Genomic DNA, 19,261 nt, shown 5'->3' on the forward strand with positions numbered 1-19,261 from the left:
GAATATCCAGAATTTTGTTTACAAGATTTAATAGTTTTACCCATGCTGGTCAAATGTGACTGACACAGAGTCAGTGAAAGTATTCTTGGGTAAGGCTGACATCCATATCTAGACTTGTTCTTGTCACAAGCAGAAGCAAATAAAAATTTTGCAGGCATCCTTTGCTGGTGTCCATCTATATTGCCCTGTGTTGTAAATCCCCACCTCAATTTTTGAACGTTTAAGATTCGATCAATTTGTAATATTCTATTTTTTTGAAACTGGGGGAGGGTCACAAATTTTTCAGCCTTGCTTTGGGGGAGGGTCATAAATTTTTGGACTAAATTTTGGGGGAGGGTCATGATTTTTTGGCCACTCTCTTGCAAAATCCCCCCGGCCCTCCCCCTGCTAATTTACGTCCAGTCCCTTACAGCGAGGTGAAAAGCGCCCGCACTACGGCCCACACGTTAGCTTGTGCCCAGAAATACAATGACACATAGCGCCCGCACCGGACATACCCAACACCTCAACTGAATGTTGCCTGGTAGTGGTAGATATCGAATACTCATACGAACTCCACAACTAATTATGAAGTTTTTTTACTTAAAGTTATTGATTCAAATAAATTAACTATGTGACACGTAGTTTTGAGCTACATTAAAATAATTCCAGAGGTTGACTTCGTCTTCTTGGCGGTCTTGCTCAAAAAAAACGCGAGCCGGATCAAATCTCCGAAAAAGTAACCAAAAAACAGGAAAAAGTGGACGGAAAACGTCCGATTTCTCATTGTCAAACATAGTAGAGAGGGAAAAAGTAGACAACTTTATCAATGCAGACACACCTCCGGGTACCCAACAGTCGAGCTCGATCGACGGATTTGTCAGGTCCGATCGTGATCTCAGAATAAAAAAATCAACAAATATACGCCCAGTTGAAGAAACATTTCAACACACGTAACTTTTAACCTCAATTACATTATTATACGGTACCGATTGATTCTTTTGTACTATGCTGTATAGAGACATAAACCAGACTGATGTACTGCATGGGTGCGTTCATCAGCGAGGCCTAACAAACGACAATATACTATGCATTTGTGTCTAACAGAAATATTTGAAAGTTGCAATACCATCAGCATGTAAGCAAAAATCGATTTGCCAATGTATGGTTAATATAAAGAGCAATTCAAGTCACAGGCATTAAATAATCCGCTATCAAACATTCCAAATTTGGAAAATAGATTTTTCAAAGACATACATCAATCTGACTCTCTCTGTCTCTCTCTGTCTGTATATCTGTCTCTGTGCCGTTATATTTTTCGAGGCGAACGCTATTGTTGTGGAATATATCGCTAAACAAACAACAAATACAACTTTGAAAAAATGATACACTGTTACCGGTCTTCGTGCAAAATTATGTGAATAAAATCGAACGCCATATGAGTGGTGGGTCACCCATTTTGCGGAATGACCGCGGCCATCTTAGCATAATCTGTTCTTCTACATTTTGAAGTATTGCAATGGGATTATATGACTAGGACACCATAAAATGTCATAGCATTATAAGATTTAGTGACGTCGACTGTAACGTTAAAGTGGAAGAGAGATAAATGAAGTTGTTGAAGTATTACGATTCCGATATCCATATCGAGTACCGAGTCACATTTACTTACCCATCCTTAGCATTGACATCTGCACCATGTTTCATCAGCACTTCAGCGACGTGTGCATGACCTGCTTCAGAAGATTCATGCAATGCTGTGGATTGTACTACAAAAATTTAAACAATGTTAAAATTGCTATTCACCAATAAGAACTAAAATATGTCGGCATGGTATTAGGCATATACCGAAAAATTCTGACAATATTATTGAAATCAAAAAAGGCACAGTAATCAAGGAGTATGCTTTCAGTGTGATGGGAAATGAAGGATGTACGATCGGAAAAAGGAAAAGTAATGTAATTTTTTTCAAATGGGGTTTTTTGAATACCCACACATGAGAGTAAAAATTCATGATTTTTCACAAAATCACTAAAAATCAATAAAACAGGTCATCATTTTCATATTTATATCATGATTGCATTTTTCACTTTTACACTGTAAAAGAACAAACAAATTTTAAATTTAAGCTACTTTGAAGATTTTACTTACATTAAAATTGAGCTAAAAAGCCACAATATTTATTTTTAACCAAAATTGCTACAATATGCCCGAAATTTTCGGAATGGGAGAGGGCAAATTATTTATTATTGATAGTTTCTAGTAATGTCAATTTTCTCAAACCTTGCTAAATAATAGCTCTTTTTGTGAATTTTTCAAAACCACATTTTGTTTAGTAGGTCTGTCTAAAGAGCACGTCATAGGCATTAAATAATCCGCTTTCAAATATTCCAAATTTTGATAATAGATTTTTCAAAGACACATCTCTCTCTCTCTCTCTCTCTCTCTCTCTCTCTCTCTCTCTCTCTCTCTTTCTCTCTCTCTCTGTCTCTCTCTCTCTCTCTCTCTCTCTATCTCTCTCTCTCTCTCTCTCTCTCTCTCTCTCTCTCTCTCTCTCTCTCTCTCTCTCCTCTCTCTCTCTCTCTATATCTGTCTCTCTGCCGTTATATTTTTTCGAGGCGAACGTTATTGTTGTGGAATATATCGCTAAACAAACAACCAGAACAAATACAACTTTGAAATAATGATACACTGTTACCGGTCTTCGTGCAAAATTATTTGAATAAAGTCGAACGCCATATGAGTGGTGGGTCACCCTCTTTGCGGACTGACCGCAGCCATCTTAGAATAATTTGTTCTTCTACATTTTGAAGTATTGCAGTGGGATTGTATGACCAGGACACCATAAAATGTCATAGCATTATACGATTTAGTAACTGTAACGTTAAAGTGGAAGAGAGATACGTGAAATTGTTGAAGTATTACGATTCCGATATCCATATCGAGTACCGAGTCACATTTACTTACCTGATCCTTAGCATTGACATCTGCACCATGTTTAATCAGCACTTCAGCGACGTCTGCATGACCTGCTCCAGAAGCTGCATGCAATGCTGTGGATTTGTACTACAAAAATTTAAACAATGTTAAAATTGCTGTTCACCAATAAGAACTAAATCATGTCGGCATGGTATGAGGCATATACCGAAAAAGTTTGACAATATTATTGAAATCAAAAAAGGCACAGTAATCAAGGAGTATACTTTCAGTGTGATGGGAAATTAAGTATGTACGATCGGAAAAGGAAAAGTAATGTAATTTTTTTCAAATGGGGTTTTTGAATACCTACATATGAAAACAGGTCATCATTTTCATATTTATAAACATGATTGCATTTTTCACTTTTACACTGTAAGAGAACAAACAAATTTTAAATTTAAGCTCTTTTGAAGATTTTACTTACATTAAAATTGAGCTAAAAAGCCACGATATTTATTTTTTAACCAAAATTTCGTCAAATATGCCCGAAATTTTAGGAATGGGAGAGGGTAAATTATTAATTATTGATTGTTTCTAATAATGTCAATTTTCTCAAACTTTGCTAAATAATAGCTCTTTTTTTGAGTTTTTCAAAACCACATTTTGTTTATTAGGTCTGTCTAAAGAGCAAGTCATAGGCATTAAATAATCCGCTTTCAAATATTCCAAATTTGGATAATAGATTTTTCAAAGACACTCTATCTCTCTCTCTCTCTCTCTCTCCCCTCTCTCTCTCTCTCTCTCTCTCTCTCTCTCTCTCTCTCTCTCTCTCTCTCCTCTCTCTCTCTCTCTCTCTCTCTCTCCCTCAGTATATCTGTCTCTCTGCCGTTATATTTTTTTCGAGGCGAACGTTATTCTTTTGGAATATATCGCTAAACAAACAACCAGAACAAATACAACTTTGAAATAATGACACACTGTTACCGGTCTTCGTGCAACGTGTTTGAATAAAGTCGAACGCCATACGAGTGGTGGATCACCGTCTTTGCGGACTGACCGCGGCCATCTTAGCATAATTTGTTCTTCTACATTTTGAAGTATTGCAGTGGGATTGTATGACCAGGACACCATAAAATGTCATAGCATTATACGATTTAGTAACTGTAACGTTAAAGTGGAAGAGAGATACGTGAAATTGTTGAAGTATTATCGAGTACCGAGTCACATTTACTTACGTCATCCTTAGCATTGACATCTGCACCATGTTTAATCAGCACTTCAGCGACGTCTGCATGACCTCCTTTAGAAGCTTCATGCAATGCTGTGGATTCGTTCTACAAAAATTTAAACAATGTTAAAATTGCTGTGTACCAATAAGAACTAAATCATGTCGGCATGGTATGAGGCATATACCGAAAAAGTCTGACAATATTATTGAAATCAAAAAAGGCACAGTAATCAAGGAGTATGCTTTCAGTGTGATGGGAAATGAAGGATGTACGATCGGAAAAAGGAAAAGTAATGTAATTTTTTTCAAATGGGGTTTTTTGAATACCTACATATGAGAGTAGTCCAAAACTGGGGGAAAAAGATGGGGTCACCGCGCTTGTTTTTTTACAAAATGACATTAAAAATTCATGATTTTTCACAAAATCACTAAAAATCAATAAAACAGGTCATCATTTTCATATTTATATCATGATTGCATTTTTCACTTTTACACTGTAAAAGAACAAACAAATTTTAAATTTAAGCTCTTTTGAAGATTTTACTTACATTAAAATTGAGCTGAAAAGCTACGATATTTATTTTTTAACCAAAATTGCGACAAATATGCCCCAAATTTTAGGAATGGGAGAGGGTAAATTATTAATTATTGATTGTTTCTAATAATGTCAATTTTCTCAAACTTTGCTAAATAATAGCTCTTTTTGTGAATTTTTCAAAACCACATTTTGTTTAGTAGGTCTGTCTAAAGAGCAAGTCATAGGCATTAAATAATCCGCTTTCAAATATTCCAAATTTGGATAATAGATTTTTCAAAGACACATCTCTCTCTCTCTCTCTCTCTCTCTCTCTCTCTCTCCTCTCTCTCTCTCTCTCTCTCTCTCTCTTCTCTCTCTCTCTCTCTCTCCCTCTCTCTCTCCCTCAGTATATCTGTCTCTCTGCCGTTATATTTTTTTCGAGGCGAACGTTATTGTTTTGGAATATATCGCTAAACAAACAACCAGAACAAATACAACTTTGAAATAATGATACACTGTTACCGGTCTTCGTGCAAAATTGTTGAATAAAGTCGAACGCCATATGAGTGGTGGGTCACCCATTTTGCGGACTGACCGCGGCCATCTTAGCATAATTTGTTCTTCTACATTTTGAAGTATTGCAGTGGGATTGTATGACCAGGACACCATAAAATGTCATAGCATTATACGATTTAGTAACTGTAACGTTAAAGTGGAAGAGAGATACGTGAAATTGTTGAAGTATTATCGAGTACCGAGTCACATTTACTTACCCCATCCTCAGCATTGACATCTGCACCATGTTTAATCAGCACTTCAGCGACGTCTGCATGACCTCCTTTAGAAGCTGCATGCAATGCTGTGGATTCGTACTACAAAAATTTAAACAATGTTAAAATTGCTATTCACCAATACGAACTAAATCATGTCGGCATGGTATGAGGCATATACCGAAAACGTTTGACAATATTATTGTAATCAAAAAAGGCACAGTAATCAAGGAGTATGCTTTCATTGTGATGAGAAATTAACAAAACACACAGCTTGCATACTGATATTTAAGGCGACAAATCAAATAGTTAATAAAAAGTAGAAACGTGAGCAATTGACTAATAGTAGCCATTTACCAATAAAAAATTACGAACAAAACAAAACAATGCGCATTGCATTGTCCATAGTACGTCTTTGCAGCATTCGTAAACAAAGACCTTTAAAATTCGTTATAATCACCAGTGAAATAATTGGATTAAAATAATTTATTGCGACCATTCTATGACAGATGAAATGACTTATGTGAAGCACGGTCACTCCACAAAACGGACGTCCATCAACGTCCCTTCGCCATGACGCGACGTACCAGCTATCAGGACTGGCTTTGCGTTGCAGCTTTGGCGGATATGACATCAAAAAGACTTATATTAGAAGCCGTACATTAACAATATTGCAATGACGCGTAGCGTAGTTCCGTCAATTGAACTTCAATTCTTCATTATTTTGCCATTATCTATTGCTTTCTTTCATCAAAAGTCATGGCTTTGTACACCGTCCTGATTTCCACGCACGCCTCACAACAAATAGTCTCCTCATCTAGCCTACACACACAGGAATCATCTACATTACCTTTGTGAATACTTTAGTCATAGCGTTGTGAGCTAAATACTGTCTTTTTAACAGTTTCAAGCGAATTATTGATGAAAAGTTCGTTTTCGATACATGGTCAGTGGCGTCGACAACATAACCATTGACCATTCAAACTGCTGTCAATCACAAAGTGACGCGCAGAATGTGCTAATGATTCAACATTTGCTGTGTACACCGGATCACCTACGATATACACAATGAAATATAAAAATCCCCAATAAAGAACATTCAATCGACTTGAGAACGGGCGAATGTATACCGCCGCGATTTAGTTTAGTGACGAAAGTTTTTTTTATTTTCATATCTTTATTAGCTGTCTCCAAATCTTGATCACAAATATCTTAGCCGAATACTTGCAAGGAAAAGCCTACTTGAACCAACTGCGAATATGTTTGAATAGTGCTGCCACGTTTCGCCGCTGCCACAGCGTTCACCAGGTTCAACTTTCTGTGAACCAGTATGTTTTATGTTTATCGATGGCCCCAACATAATCTATCTTGATTTCCAAGAACGGTCTTTTTTATTATAACAATGTATAATAAGACCGTATCACCATTTTACATTCTGCTGTAACCTTTATTATGAAGGTAGTAGTCTAAGCATAAGTTTCACTTTCATGCCTACACTATGCAATGAGCTCGCTTCGACAGGATACTATAGAAATAACGGGCGACGCGCTGACCATGAACGTTTATTTGTGGGCAAGGGCGAGAGGAAAGCCAAAAATTAACGGGCGAGGCTTGCCGAGCCCGTTAATTTGGCTTTCCTCGAGCCCGCGCCAACAAATAAACGTTATGGTCAGAGCGGAATCTGTTATTTCCGCATTATATTATCAGCGAACCCAAGAAAACCGTCAAAATTTCCAAAAATTTCAGGAGCGAACGACAACTGGGCCCGAGAAACTGAGCATTAATACCCGTCGCACTGTCACGCGTGCTGTAAAAAATTGGCAAATCCGGAGATGTTTTTTTGAAAGAAGTATCTCAACTTGACCTACAAGTGCTCCATTTATTTTGTGATTGATAATGATTTATGTTTGAGATGTAAAGTTTCGATACTTTGAGTTGTTAATCTTATTATTTATATTCACGGGCATGTAAACAGACCATTACTGTGTATTTGTGGTAAGTCACGTGGTTCAGCTCGACCGATCAAAATGCGACGGGCAGCGCATGGTAATATAATGTGCGATTAATGGAACTCAACAATGTCGTTCATACTGTCTGCAACACGATGTCAACATTGATTTGCATTCATTATTCAGTGCTACTCCCAGACCCTGAGATCGCGAACGAGGTTTTCGACAGATTCAACGAAATGATTCGTTTGATATAGTATTTCAATGTTGCATTTATATAAAATTGACGAGCTTATATCTATTAAGGTCCGATCGTTCGAGCTCGATGACTCCCGCTAAAAATATGCTGAATCGTATGAGACGAGATCATCGTTTACCACTATGGCGGTTTATGAGAAAAGCTTCACAGAGTATATTAACAGCATATACACCTCTAAAGGGACCGTGAATAAAAACATGCGTTTGGCCTCAAACCACCGACCTAACCCCCCCCCCCCACGAAAGTTTGGAAGTGCGAAAATCCATCCAAGTCTCATTTTGTATCAGCATACCATACAATCTGTAATTACTAATTACACCAATACGAAATCACGCATACGCTACTACCCCAAACTCCCTCTAAAACCAATCCCTTTTCAGCGCAGACTCGACAATAACGCAACCAATAGAATGAAATGAATTGAAACAGTGTACCCTTACAGGCGCACTGAATTGAACCACATTTATGTAAGAAGAATGATGGTATAGCACTGGTGCCCAACTGCACTGGTCTGATACACGCCAAACAATATAACGTAATATTTTGCTATACATAAAAACGTATAGTGAGATGTTGCGATATAATAACATGTATCGCGATTTTTACGCATGCTAAGCGAAATCAAATTCCCCCCTCCCCTAAGCGCAGAAGTTGCGTTTACCGTACGCGTGTTTCAATTATCCACGGCCCCTTACAGAAGTGTGTCGATGTTCTTCATCTCCCTTATTCACTCACGCAAGTTAGTGAAAGACGAAATGAATAATGGTTCGGTGTTAAACCCCAGTGCGGGGTATAATACACCCCCAACTCATTAAAAATTCATAACGGTGCTTGAGTGACAACCGGCAACAGTAAGGTAGACCGCTCCGTGAAAATCAGCCTAAACGATTCTCAAACAAAATTAATTGGCATACCATAAAGCATAGACTGTATCATAAACAACCAGCAAAGTTTCACAAAGCTTTTTAAAATTACGACGATTAGGGGTAAAAAAACTGTAGGCATAGTCCATAGTTTTCATTGACAATGACATCGAAAACAAATAAACATCAAAGCATGGCGGTAGCCTCCATGATCAATATAATTACAGCACTGTCCCTCTAATAGAGGGACCGTGATTCCAGTCAGGTGAAGAGAGCCACTTTTTTAAACAGCCCCCCACCCGATCTACGACCGAAAAGTACCGGTACTCTACAATTGCTTTTGATATAAATACTAGCCCTGAAAACGACCGTATCGTTTGTGATTATGTACACGTGTTCTCACACATGGAAATGACATGTCGTGTTAGGAAAGCCGGTAAGCTTTTGACACACCGGTTGCCTTATTAACGTTTGGACTTCTGTTATGAGAATAATATAAAACTTGCAAGACATCTGAATTGTCGAAACATTGTATCTGTCAGTTCACGGTGAGCAAGTGAGCGTTATCACCCGATCTTCTAAAGGCTTTAGGCCTAAGAGGATACGTGTGTCCGAGATCGGTTCATTGAGTAGGCAATATATCGTAAGATTACGACAAAGTTTGGACTTTAATTTCTTCAATAACGAATATATCTATGAACACAATCCGTGGTTGATTCCAGTCGGAGTGAACTAACGTTTCACGCAAAATTGTTCAGAAAATTAATAGAACTCGTGATGACTTGTTAGGGTCACCCTTCGAGCAACCGAGTAGCCGACCGCGATCGCTTACAGATATCGTGATACACGAGATTTAGGGAAATCTCGACCCTTCCGTGATGCACTTAACTTACTTTATTTTTCTATAGTGATCGGTTATGAGAGATAGCGACCTTAACATACCAAAATATGTTCGTGTATACTTTGTTTGCGGATTTCACTGAATTAGTTTTGTACATATTTACAACATGAAACAGATGTTCATAATACTCACCCAACCCCGAAAGTAACCTCTACCATTGACATCACATCCATCATCTATCAAAGACTTAGCCCTCTCAACATCACCTCGCTCTGCTGCATCAATGAGATCCTGTAATAGTAAACAATAAGTTATACCCTGCTATACTCAGATTCCTGTGATGGTAAACAATTAGTTATACACTGCTAAGCTCAGATTCAGACTGCATGTTGGATGATAAACAAACATATACATGAATTTAATGGATTTCAGTACCAAGCCCAGGGCTTGTTTACATTTATACATACAATTTAGTGAGTTGTACATCATCATCTTACAGCACGTAAATTGGTATGCAGAAAATGCTGATGCGCAATACACAGAACTTATATTTGTCTTATACCCATCTTCGTTCTGATTCTTTTATTCATTGCCAAGGACAACTACGAAGGACAGCAAAGCTGGCGCAAGATGGTCATTTGATCACTTCCTTGTGATTTGGAACATTAACTGAACTCATCTTGATAACTCAACTAATAACGATTATAGCCTTAACAAGGAAACATGACATCAAACTGGTCCAATAATCTTTTCCATCCAAGGTACAGGTGCCGCCAATTTAACTGTTCGTGCAAAAGGTTGTTTGTGCGCAGTTTTTCAGCGGACTGGCAAATTTAAAAACTAATCAGCGGGCGGGGAGGAAAAATCGACATTTACTGTGGGCGGGGAAGAAATTTAATTATTTTCAGTGGGCGGGTAGAAATTTTTGATCGCGGGTACCTGAAAATACGTAGAGGGAGGGGAAAGCCGTGGTTGATAGAACTTGTGGGGGATAGAGTGCATAACTTAGAGGGGAGCAATATTCCAGGGTATACTGCTAGCTGCTCGCACGGTTTTGCGTTGATCTTAGTTGCCTAGTGGGCATAGGGGCATTTCAGTAATTGGGAGAGGGCAGATGGGAGCTTGCATTGTTGTTGTTGGGAATGGGGGGTCGACCATAGATACTGGAGGGCAGAGGGCATCAAAATTCAGTGGGAGGGTACATTTTCCGTGTATGCCAGTGGGAGGGCAGTTACGAACAGCTCTACTTTCCCCTCCAGATTTTAGGTCAAGGACAGAAAATCAGGAAAATAAGTATATCAGCCTTCAAAACATGTTTTGTGATAATTTTACAAAATTGATGAAATTTACCAGTTTGCGGCACCTGAAAATAATACATTACCAGGTCCTGGTAATACAGAACCAGGACATTTGAAATTTACAAATTTAAGTAGGACCATCCTGAACCACTGACAGTTAGTGGTGGTGCCAGGTGTCCGGAAAGGGTAAGCGTACCCTGCTAGCATGCTACATCCATCAGGATTGGTCGAAAAATTATCTAAATATTGTATGAAGTGAAACAGTATATGAATCACTGTATTAAGTCAAAGCCGGGAATGCTGTCGCTAATCATTCAAGTGACCGAGGTTTCGTATTTGGCCACAATGTCATCATACCGACCGTAGAACTTTTTGAAAGTCCTCACGAGTCTTTCGGATGTGAATCCCTGTCTCACTAGTTCTGATACCAATAAGCTGTCAACGACTGAGCTTTGACCCGAATCTCGTTAAACCATAAGAATGGACAATGAGAAACACCAGGTTTGCCGTTGTTACCTATATTTATTGTCGGCGTGCTGTCAATGGACAATTACTGAGACTTAATACAAAAGTTTGTACGCTTCATTAGATTTGCTATGAACGGAGATAATATTTAGTCATGAACAGAGAAACGGCTAACACGTTGATTTCAAAGTACCATATTGTCATTGTTGACAATATTTTATTGACACGTGTCAAGATAGAGATAGGTAAAGAGTACAACTTGTGCAGATATATATATATATATATATATATAATATATATATATATATATATATATATATATATATATATATATAATAGATTTTAATAGACTAAGCTTTAAACGTATTTAAATTCTATCAGTAATACCGATACACGAGGACTTTGGTAATAACGTTTCTTACCTTTTGTTACCATACAGAAGCATTGTGTTTAAACGATATCGTGATTAAATGCAGGCATGAATGCCATTATCTGAAACAGCTGAATATTTTCACTACGGACTATGACCCCTTTACTTCAAGGATAGCGTTGACCATAGTCAGGAAGGAGCGTGAATGTACCTTGTTATGCACTAGACAAAGTTGTTTTTCTTTCTATGGGCTTCTAGAAAGCCATGTTAATAAGCTTTAGTCATATATAGTATAGTGGCGTCAGACAAGGTTTTCAGTCTGGCAGATTCATTGTATTTTAAGTTAGACTGGTAACATTGCATGTCCGTCAAAACTGAATTAAGTTAGAACAGTTGAATGAACACTTTGCAAGTTACATACTACTGACGTAAAATCGTGCGAAAGAATTGTGAAATCCGCTAACCTTTGGATTCCTCCATTTGCTGGCAGCCATGGTCATGCCATAGACAATGCCAGGAGATCATCAAACTTCGTTAGTGGCGTGCACCTTCTCAACGTCCTGGCAGTCTATGGAAACAAATATGGCGTTAACGTTACTCAAGGGGTCTCGTGACCAAAGATACGTATATTATGGGTCAATTATTAACTTCTGGTTATCCTATTTCATCAAAAACATCAATAAACATCGTCGGGTGTATATTGACATCTCTTTAATCTTGTCAGTGTTTGTTATAGCAAACGGTTCCTTTATGTAAGTTACCTCACAGCAGAAACATTGAACTACAGAAATACTTCCGAAAACCGATATAATGCTTTACGTATCTGGAAAAGACAAAAATAAGCACTGTATGAGAAACTTTAACGTTTACAGACAAGTATTGCGATTGTTAATATAGATACAGAAGTTGAGATCAGTTCGTAATATTTGTATGGTGGAAGTGACACAAGTACCGGGCGATCTGTTACAGTGAGATATCTAGGTACTCTAATGATCAATAATGAACCGTGGCAACGCAAAAATGTAGACTGTGGTCAACTTGATAACACTTTACCAATGTCTGAGAGGTCACAGTACGGACATATTTGTGTTGAGTTGTGATGTACTGACATATTATAAACCTACCTTGAAGTCTCCCGGTCGAAGACGTTATTTAAGTAGAACGGTCTAAAATATCAACTTCAATTGTCCCCTTGACCGATATTTGTAGTGTCAAATTGATATAACTATGCGGCTCTCCCTTACATGAAGTGAATTGTCGGCCTTGTAGTAAGCTTACACTCGTAAACTGTTTATATTGAATTTCAACAAGCTGTTTAGAAACTATTTGTCAAGACTACGAAAATGAAATATATTTATCTATTTCGCGACCTATCTTCAAGGGCTGGAGCATGCAATTTTCTTCTGAAGTAGTGTTGTACGATTATTAAGACCAAACCCTGAAAACTTCAAACAGCAGCTGGCTGGATGTTGATATCAAATGACTTGTGGTTTAGACCTATGGACATTGGTGCACCACCACGTTTCTTTCCGAAATTACAGTATTTCCTTAACGTGTGTTATCTTCCTGTAAAAAATGGGAAAAGAAAGTCTTAAAGCGTAAATGCTTTTCATGAATAAATATACAAATGTTAATCTGTCTATGGCTAATGGAGGTAGAAGCGAAGTAAGCACATACGCTCATTTCACACTGTGTACAGGCCTGTAATTGCTGCATAGCAATCACAGAGATGTACATAGTGTACGTGGGAGCCAAGTCTTTGCAAGGGTAAGCCTGGTGTAATTTTACAACCGATTGAAATTGTATCAGTCAGATGTCATCGGGAATATCAGTTAATTATTGACAAAAATGAAATATACAAATAGCATAGGGTATTAGTGTAAATAGGAGGCGAGAGCAGAAGTCTTTGGCGGACGACAGTTCACACACAAGTCATGCCGATCGCCGACGTCCTAACAATAAAGTTACTATTGAATTGACGGTTGCGTCACACGCAGTAAACAATTGCTTTTGACACGATTCACGAACTCACTCTAAGCTGAAATGCAACCGTTATTTGTAAATGTTACTTCGTGATTTTATCATATAGAGCTCTCTTACTAGGCTAAACATGAGCGTAGTGCTTTTGAAAATCGATTCGGCTAACTGATTTTCGATTTTTCTTGAAAACAGATATGAAAATCTGATGGTAATATGATGACTGCAAAGATAAAACATACGGCATAACTTGAAGCCTTTGCATATTTTCCATCACCAACTAGTATGTTCATGGAAAATCAAAACTATTTGCTCAGTTGAAGAAATATGAAATCGCACAGGACAGTAATCTTACTTCTGCCGCGGCTAAGGTCGAAATATTTACTAATGACATGAGCTTTTTAGTGCAAGTATCAATAGCTTATCTCTTTTGTTGTTGTTGTTATTTTTGTTTATTTACTTCATATTATCTGTTTCCAAAATGTGCAATGTTATATTTATTTGGTTGTTGTCTCCCTACTTTTTGTTTTTATTGCTTGTTTGTCTGTTTTATCTGTACAATACATATTGTGCCCTAGCTCTCGTGCTTTGAATTTCCTCAGCAACCTTTGACCTTGTTCTTTGTTTTCAAGATGCATTATTCCCACTGATGGCAATCCTGTATGGATTTTGTATCACCCTGTGCATTTACAGCGCCCCCTATCTTGAATTCCCACCCTTCCGAATGTCATCAGTTGACTTCATTTCTGTATGTCTGTGTAATAATTGGCTGTACACTGACAGTTGTATTACGTCTAAATATTCCAAATTGAAGGCATAAAATTCCTCACTGTAAGCGTGATTCAGTGCCTTGCGTTTTTGCTTTTGATTGCATTCCACGATCCGTAACTTTTATAAGTTGATTTATCATATACCGATGACCGTATCCGTGTCTCCTCTGACGCGTCGTGACGTGGAACGTAAAACATCAATTGTTGTTTATTTCCGATTTGATGTTATGATGTACATCTTGCATTTAACGATCAAATCCATCTTTTTCACCTTGAATCAACATTTACCAATACAAAACGAAACATATTACTAGTACATATGAATTTAACGTTCCTTTATTTCAGATCTAAAGAGAGTTACAGGACAGGTTGTTGTAGAAAATTAAAAGTTGATGTTCACAATCTGTTGTATTTCGCGCTACTTCGTCGTTCCTGTTCACGTCAGCCATGTTTCAGCAAGAGTTATAAAAGTGAATTCAAACTTACAATATTGTCCGTGTAATAATTATCCACCAGAACACCGGGACGGTGACCAGAATAAGTAAATTGGCTCCATTCCTTTTCTGAACTGCGGTAAATTGCGCTGAAATAATCCTGTTTAGACTGTATTCACTCGACACGATGCGATCGACGACTTGATCAGCTGTTGTAAACAAACATGTATCAATGCGCTCAGGCCAGCGGCAGAATATAAAAACATAGTCCCTTCGAAAGACTGACAAAAACTAATAAAATTTCTTTATTTTTATTTACCTTTTACATAAATATACGGTCATGGGCATATGATAAATCGGTTATCCCACGATATCAGCGCTTGGTTGGGACGTATTGCCACTCGTGAGGGTGCGCGCCGCATCACACTCGTCTTCGACTCGTGTGATGCGGTCGCACCCTCACTCGCGGCAATACGTCCCAACCAAGCGCTGATATCGTGGGATAACCTCATATTATTTATAATATAAGGCAACTTACAAACATTGCTATACCAAAATTTCAACAGTTGCCGTCACAAGACTGATAGTCAACAAACTCAGGGCAATAATGGATTTTACCATTATGTGTACGAAATTTGTCATTGGACTTGTCGCTCTATAAGTAAGATGACAATTTGTATTGCAGTTAACCCTTTATCGCACATTCATTCTTTGGTCATGATCGTTTTCCTCGCGACATTCCGAAATTAGCGACAAATATAAACAGTTGGTCTTTCTTTCTCCTTGCAGTACTCATAGAAAGTTGGTTACTTAGGAGTGATGTTAACCATATCAGTTGTTGATATTACTCAGCTGTTTGGTCACTCCACTTCAGGGTGGGTTGTGGTACACTTTTACGAATTGTTAAAACATTAAGTTGACTACACATGTTTAGTGATATTTACGACGTACAACGGTAGATGTCAGAGGAAGGCTGGAGTTTGTAAAATTATCAGTGTTTTTTTCCGGATTGTGAAAAATATCTTCAGCCATTCACGAAAAGTTTATGAAGATAAACAGCAAAAATCGCGTAATTTAAATGTTGACCTCGCGCTATCACAAAAAAGTGCTGGATCGAGTGGCTGCGCAGCGCACGAAGCGAACAGCTTTACGGCATCTATGAATGCAGCTTGGACATATTAGCTGTACCAGTCGATTTTTCCAAGAATTGTGCATGCTTCTAGACGTTCGAATTCCAGATGCCGAATTTGCCATGTCAAAAAGGACGCTGTAGCCGGATTAGGGAAAACTTGAAGTAGGTACAGCATTGTAACACATTTTGCAACATGATAAAAAGCCTGTGTTGGTACCAGATTGTCTCATCAGGAAATTTAACCACCAGATTACAATTTCAATGGAAAACAAAAGGCTATCACATCTCCATAGTCCTCTTACAGACTAGAACAAAGGCGATCCCAGGGATCGCGAACAGTGCTTTAAAACACTTCAAAGTTATGTATTTTCGTCAGTTTTGACGTTTGACATTCTGAGTAGCTTTTGCTTTGTGTCCGAAAGTTACACGGAATACGATTATGACCTCCTGAATAGTAATAATTTAAAAATGCGATGTAGTAGAGTTATCTTAACTTTATTACTGACCACGATGTAGTGGTGATATGGTAGAAACATCATGTCAATCTCGTTCACTCTACGCGTGCGCGAATCCACATACCTACTCATCAATGCGTCAAAACCTTGCTGAGATGACTTTATGTTACACACTCAACAACTTCAACCAAGTCAATGTCAGCTTCTGACCTTTACAATTAATGTAACTGAGGTGAGCACACGATATTCCGCTGTCATAGAAAGGTTAATCTGCAGAAGGCTTACCCAGCAAGGTATTCAACAAAAATATTGACACAGTAGTCTAAAATTAGCAGAGCCGGTATTTACTTAGTCATACATGTGCCGACAGTACGCCCTTTGATAACCTCAACGCAAGCCATAAAATACCTTGGCTGTTAAAAGCGGACATTGTTCCAATTGTGATATTATAATCAAAATTGACAACGACACGACGTTGAGCCGATACGCAGAACTGTTTATGACTTTATTTGAATGGACCATGTCAGAAGCACTTAAACATTTTCAAACACTGGGAGTCGACGAAGTCGATTAGACTGAAAAATAGCAAATGCTTTAATCGTGGATTAATCACAGCTTTCACGTGTTGAAGATCGTAAATGGGTGCTTCTGGAGTAAAGATGCAATTGGATTTCTAGGTGTAAAGTTCGGCCGAAATGTGTTTTTGGTGACTTTCCTCGTATATCCAGTAGCCGGGCCTTTACAAATGATATATAAAGTGTTTGTTGCTTTGATGATACTATTATTAGGAATGCATAATGTCGCCATGGTCTAAAACTGGAAAAGAAAATAAAAATAAAAATTAGGAAAACATGTAAAACTCAATGTCACATTTGATCACGGAAATACCCTCTTTTCAGTCAGAAAAAAAGCCTGACAAGGCACTGCTTTGTAACCAAACGTACATGTACTCAGGACTAGAGTATCTGTAGATGTCAAATATCACCCGACTGCTTATATGAATTTATATATACGTTCTCAGATATTCAGATGGAAAATCATACCAAAGGACGGGATGCAAACGCTTTTGGCGACTGCTGTCCCGCTACGATTCGGATAAAAAGAACGAATTCTCACAACTTACAATTCTCCAACTCATCGCAAAATCTCTCCAAACCAGGAATAGACTGACACATGCTCCATCCTTGAAACCTCTAGACACATGATAGAGATTCACTCAATACCTGTCCCAAGGCATTTCCTGCCTCTAGAAAAGCAAGTTTATATGACCGACTTGTTTAAATCTTCACGCTTCCATATCGCGGTCACCGAGACAAGTCGCCCCAGCGCCGTCAGTACTGAGCACCACCAGCGTATGAAGTTCTAATCAGCCGTCATAATGTACTTCAAAAAGCAATGCCATTTGAAAAAAAGGAGCAAAGGTCATCATTGAAATCACCATGGAGACAAGATGACTTCATGTTCTTTATTACCTTCAAATATTATGTATTGTCATCGGGATATGACGCTCGGTTTCAGTCACAAAATGCAAGGCAATTGCCCCGATAGAGCAGAATTTCGGCCAAAAAGACAGGTTTTTTGTTTGTTTTTTTTTCGTTGCAGTCCAGATCCTAACCGCAGAGTCCCCAGTTATCTCCATGGACCGTTGCGGGGCTGTGCTGGAGGCCGTATAACGCCAGGTGGCACACAGACTGTACGCAGGGCTAACCCTAAACCAGCGCCATAAGTAGGTCTAAGTGGTGTTGCTTGGTTACCAACGGACACATGTGAAACAGTTTATAACTAATCATATAATGTATGCTTTGTCAAACGAATACAAGTTGACTCAGCCGGCAATGCGCATACAGGGGCTGGCTAGTCACTTCGCATATAGGTGATTAGCACAGCGACTACCCAGGCGACTGTGGTGGCGTATACCGACGTGACTGCAGGGTTGCTAGAAGTAAGACATATTGGACAAATGAGCTAGGCCAGTGCTACCGAACAGCTGTTACTTGCATTGACAAAGTTCAGTTCTACCCTGACAAGTATTGCCCAAGCTTGTAAATATATGTATGTCGAAGCAAATGTTTTTGGGAGGGCAGTGCACATATTTATGACAAAGGTAAAAGCTGAGTGGTACAACCGTTTTTCAAACGCCCGTTAATTGTAAAGTAGTTTTTACAGGTCAGCAAACTGTTATCGCCATCACGTATTCTATCACCCTTCATCCGGTCTATAAAGGCAAAAAGGTCAGAGTAAACAAACGAGCTAGACGATGATTAATTTAAAGCCGCCGTTCTCAATCTCAGGTTCTCGCATTAGTGGGTACTCAACCCTGTCAACATAGTATCGTTTTCATTGTTTTGCGTCAAACGCCGCTATATTAGTAGATTCATAGAGAAAGATAGACGTTTATGTTCTCTGTGGTAGATTTAAAAACATAAATTCACGTCGAACGTCGATGAGCACGTCGGAGTACGTACATTTTGGCATGAGGTGTTTTCACCATACTCTTGGTGCGTTCGAGTTACAGATTTCACCGATTCCAGCAGTGTGTTGCTTGGCGCAGATGCGGACAGTGTCCTCGACCATCTTCCCCCTCACTGTCTATGCCTCGACCCACAAAATTACAAGTCAATGTACTGGTATGCAAAAACACGATCTGCATCGTTCGAATCTCTCAAATTCTAAGAACTAATGTTTTTTATTGAATTTGGAAACATCGGTGTCGAAATAATATAAAATTGAGTATTTTCTGAAGATTGTAACGTGATCCGGACGTTGTCAACCAGCCAACGTAAAACTTTTATGAGGCCAAGATGGCGGTCGGAAGTCAGAAAACAAGTCCAGATCATCGTGTATTACATTATTTGCCAATTTGTGTTGCGAGACTTCGTTTGAATTGGAACCAAAAAAGTACAAAAATCAGATGCATTTCGAAAACTCGGACATCTCGTAAATTTCTCAGACGTAATGAACTTTGATCGATATGCAGCGGAACTGCATCGCGTCGATCGGTTATCGATACGATGGCACTTGTTCACGTGGATACG

General features: G+C 38.5%; 2 protein-coding genes across 2 annotated transcripts in view; both read right to left on the reverse strand.

The window, feature by feature from the left end:
* The window catches only part of LOC139127769 (26S proteasome non-ATPase regulatory subunit 10-like), a 534,262-nt gene that overhangs the window by 357,148 nt on the left and 157,853 nt on the right, over positions 1-19,261 (reverse strand). Inside the window, exons 2-5 of the mRNA XM_070693649.1 lie at positions 11,923-12,006; positions 9,518-9,616; positions 5,417-5,515; positions 4,134-4,232 (exon numbers count right to left, since the gene is read on the reverse strand). Of these exons, the coding sequence (XP_070549750.1) occupies positions 4,134-4,232; positions 5,417-5,515; positions 9,518-9,616; positions 11,923-11,958 (333 nt within the window). The 5' untranslated portion in view covers positions 11,959-12,006. The remainder of the gene's footprint in view (positions 1-4,133; positions 4,233-5,416; positions 5,516-9,517; positions 9,617-11,922; positions 12,007-19,261) is intronic.
* Positions 1-19,261, reverse strand: part of LOC139127770 (gastrula zinc finger protein XlCGF57.1-like) — a 305,983-nt gene that overhangs the window by 89,166 nt on the left and 197,556 nt on the right.

This window comes from Ptychodera flava, unplaced genomic scaffold (genome assembly GCF_041260155.1).
Source record: "Ptychodera flava strain L36383 unplaced genomic scaffold, AS_Pfla_20210202 Scaffold_36__1_contigs__length_1797346_pilon, whole genome shotgun sequence".
NCBI classification, from domain to species: Eukaryota; Metazoa; Hemichordata; class Enteropneusta; family Ptychoderidae; genus Ptychodera; species Ptychodera flava.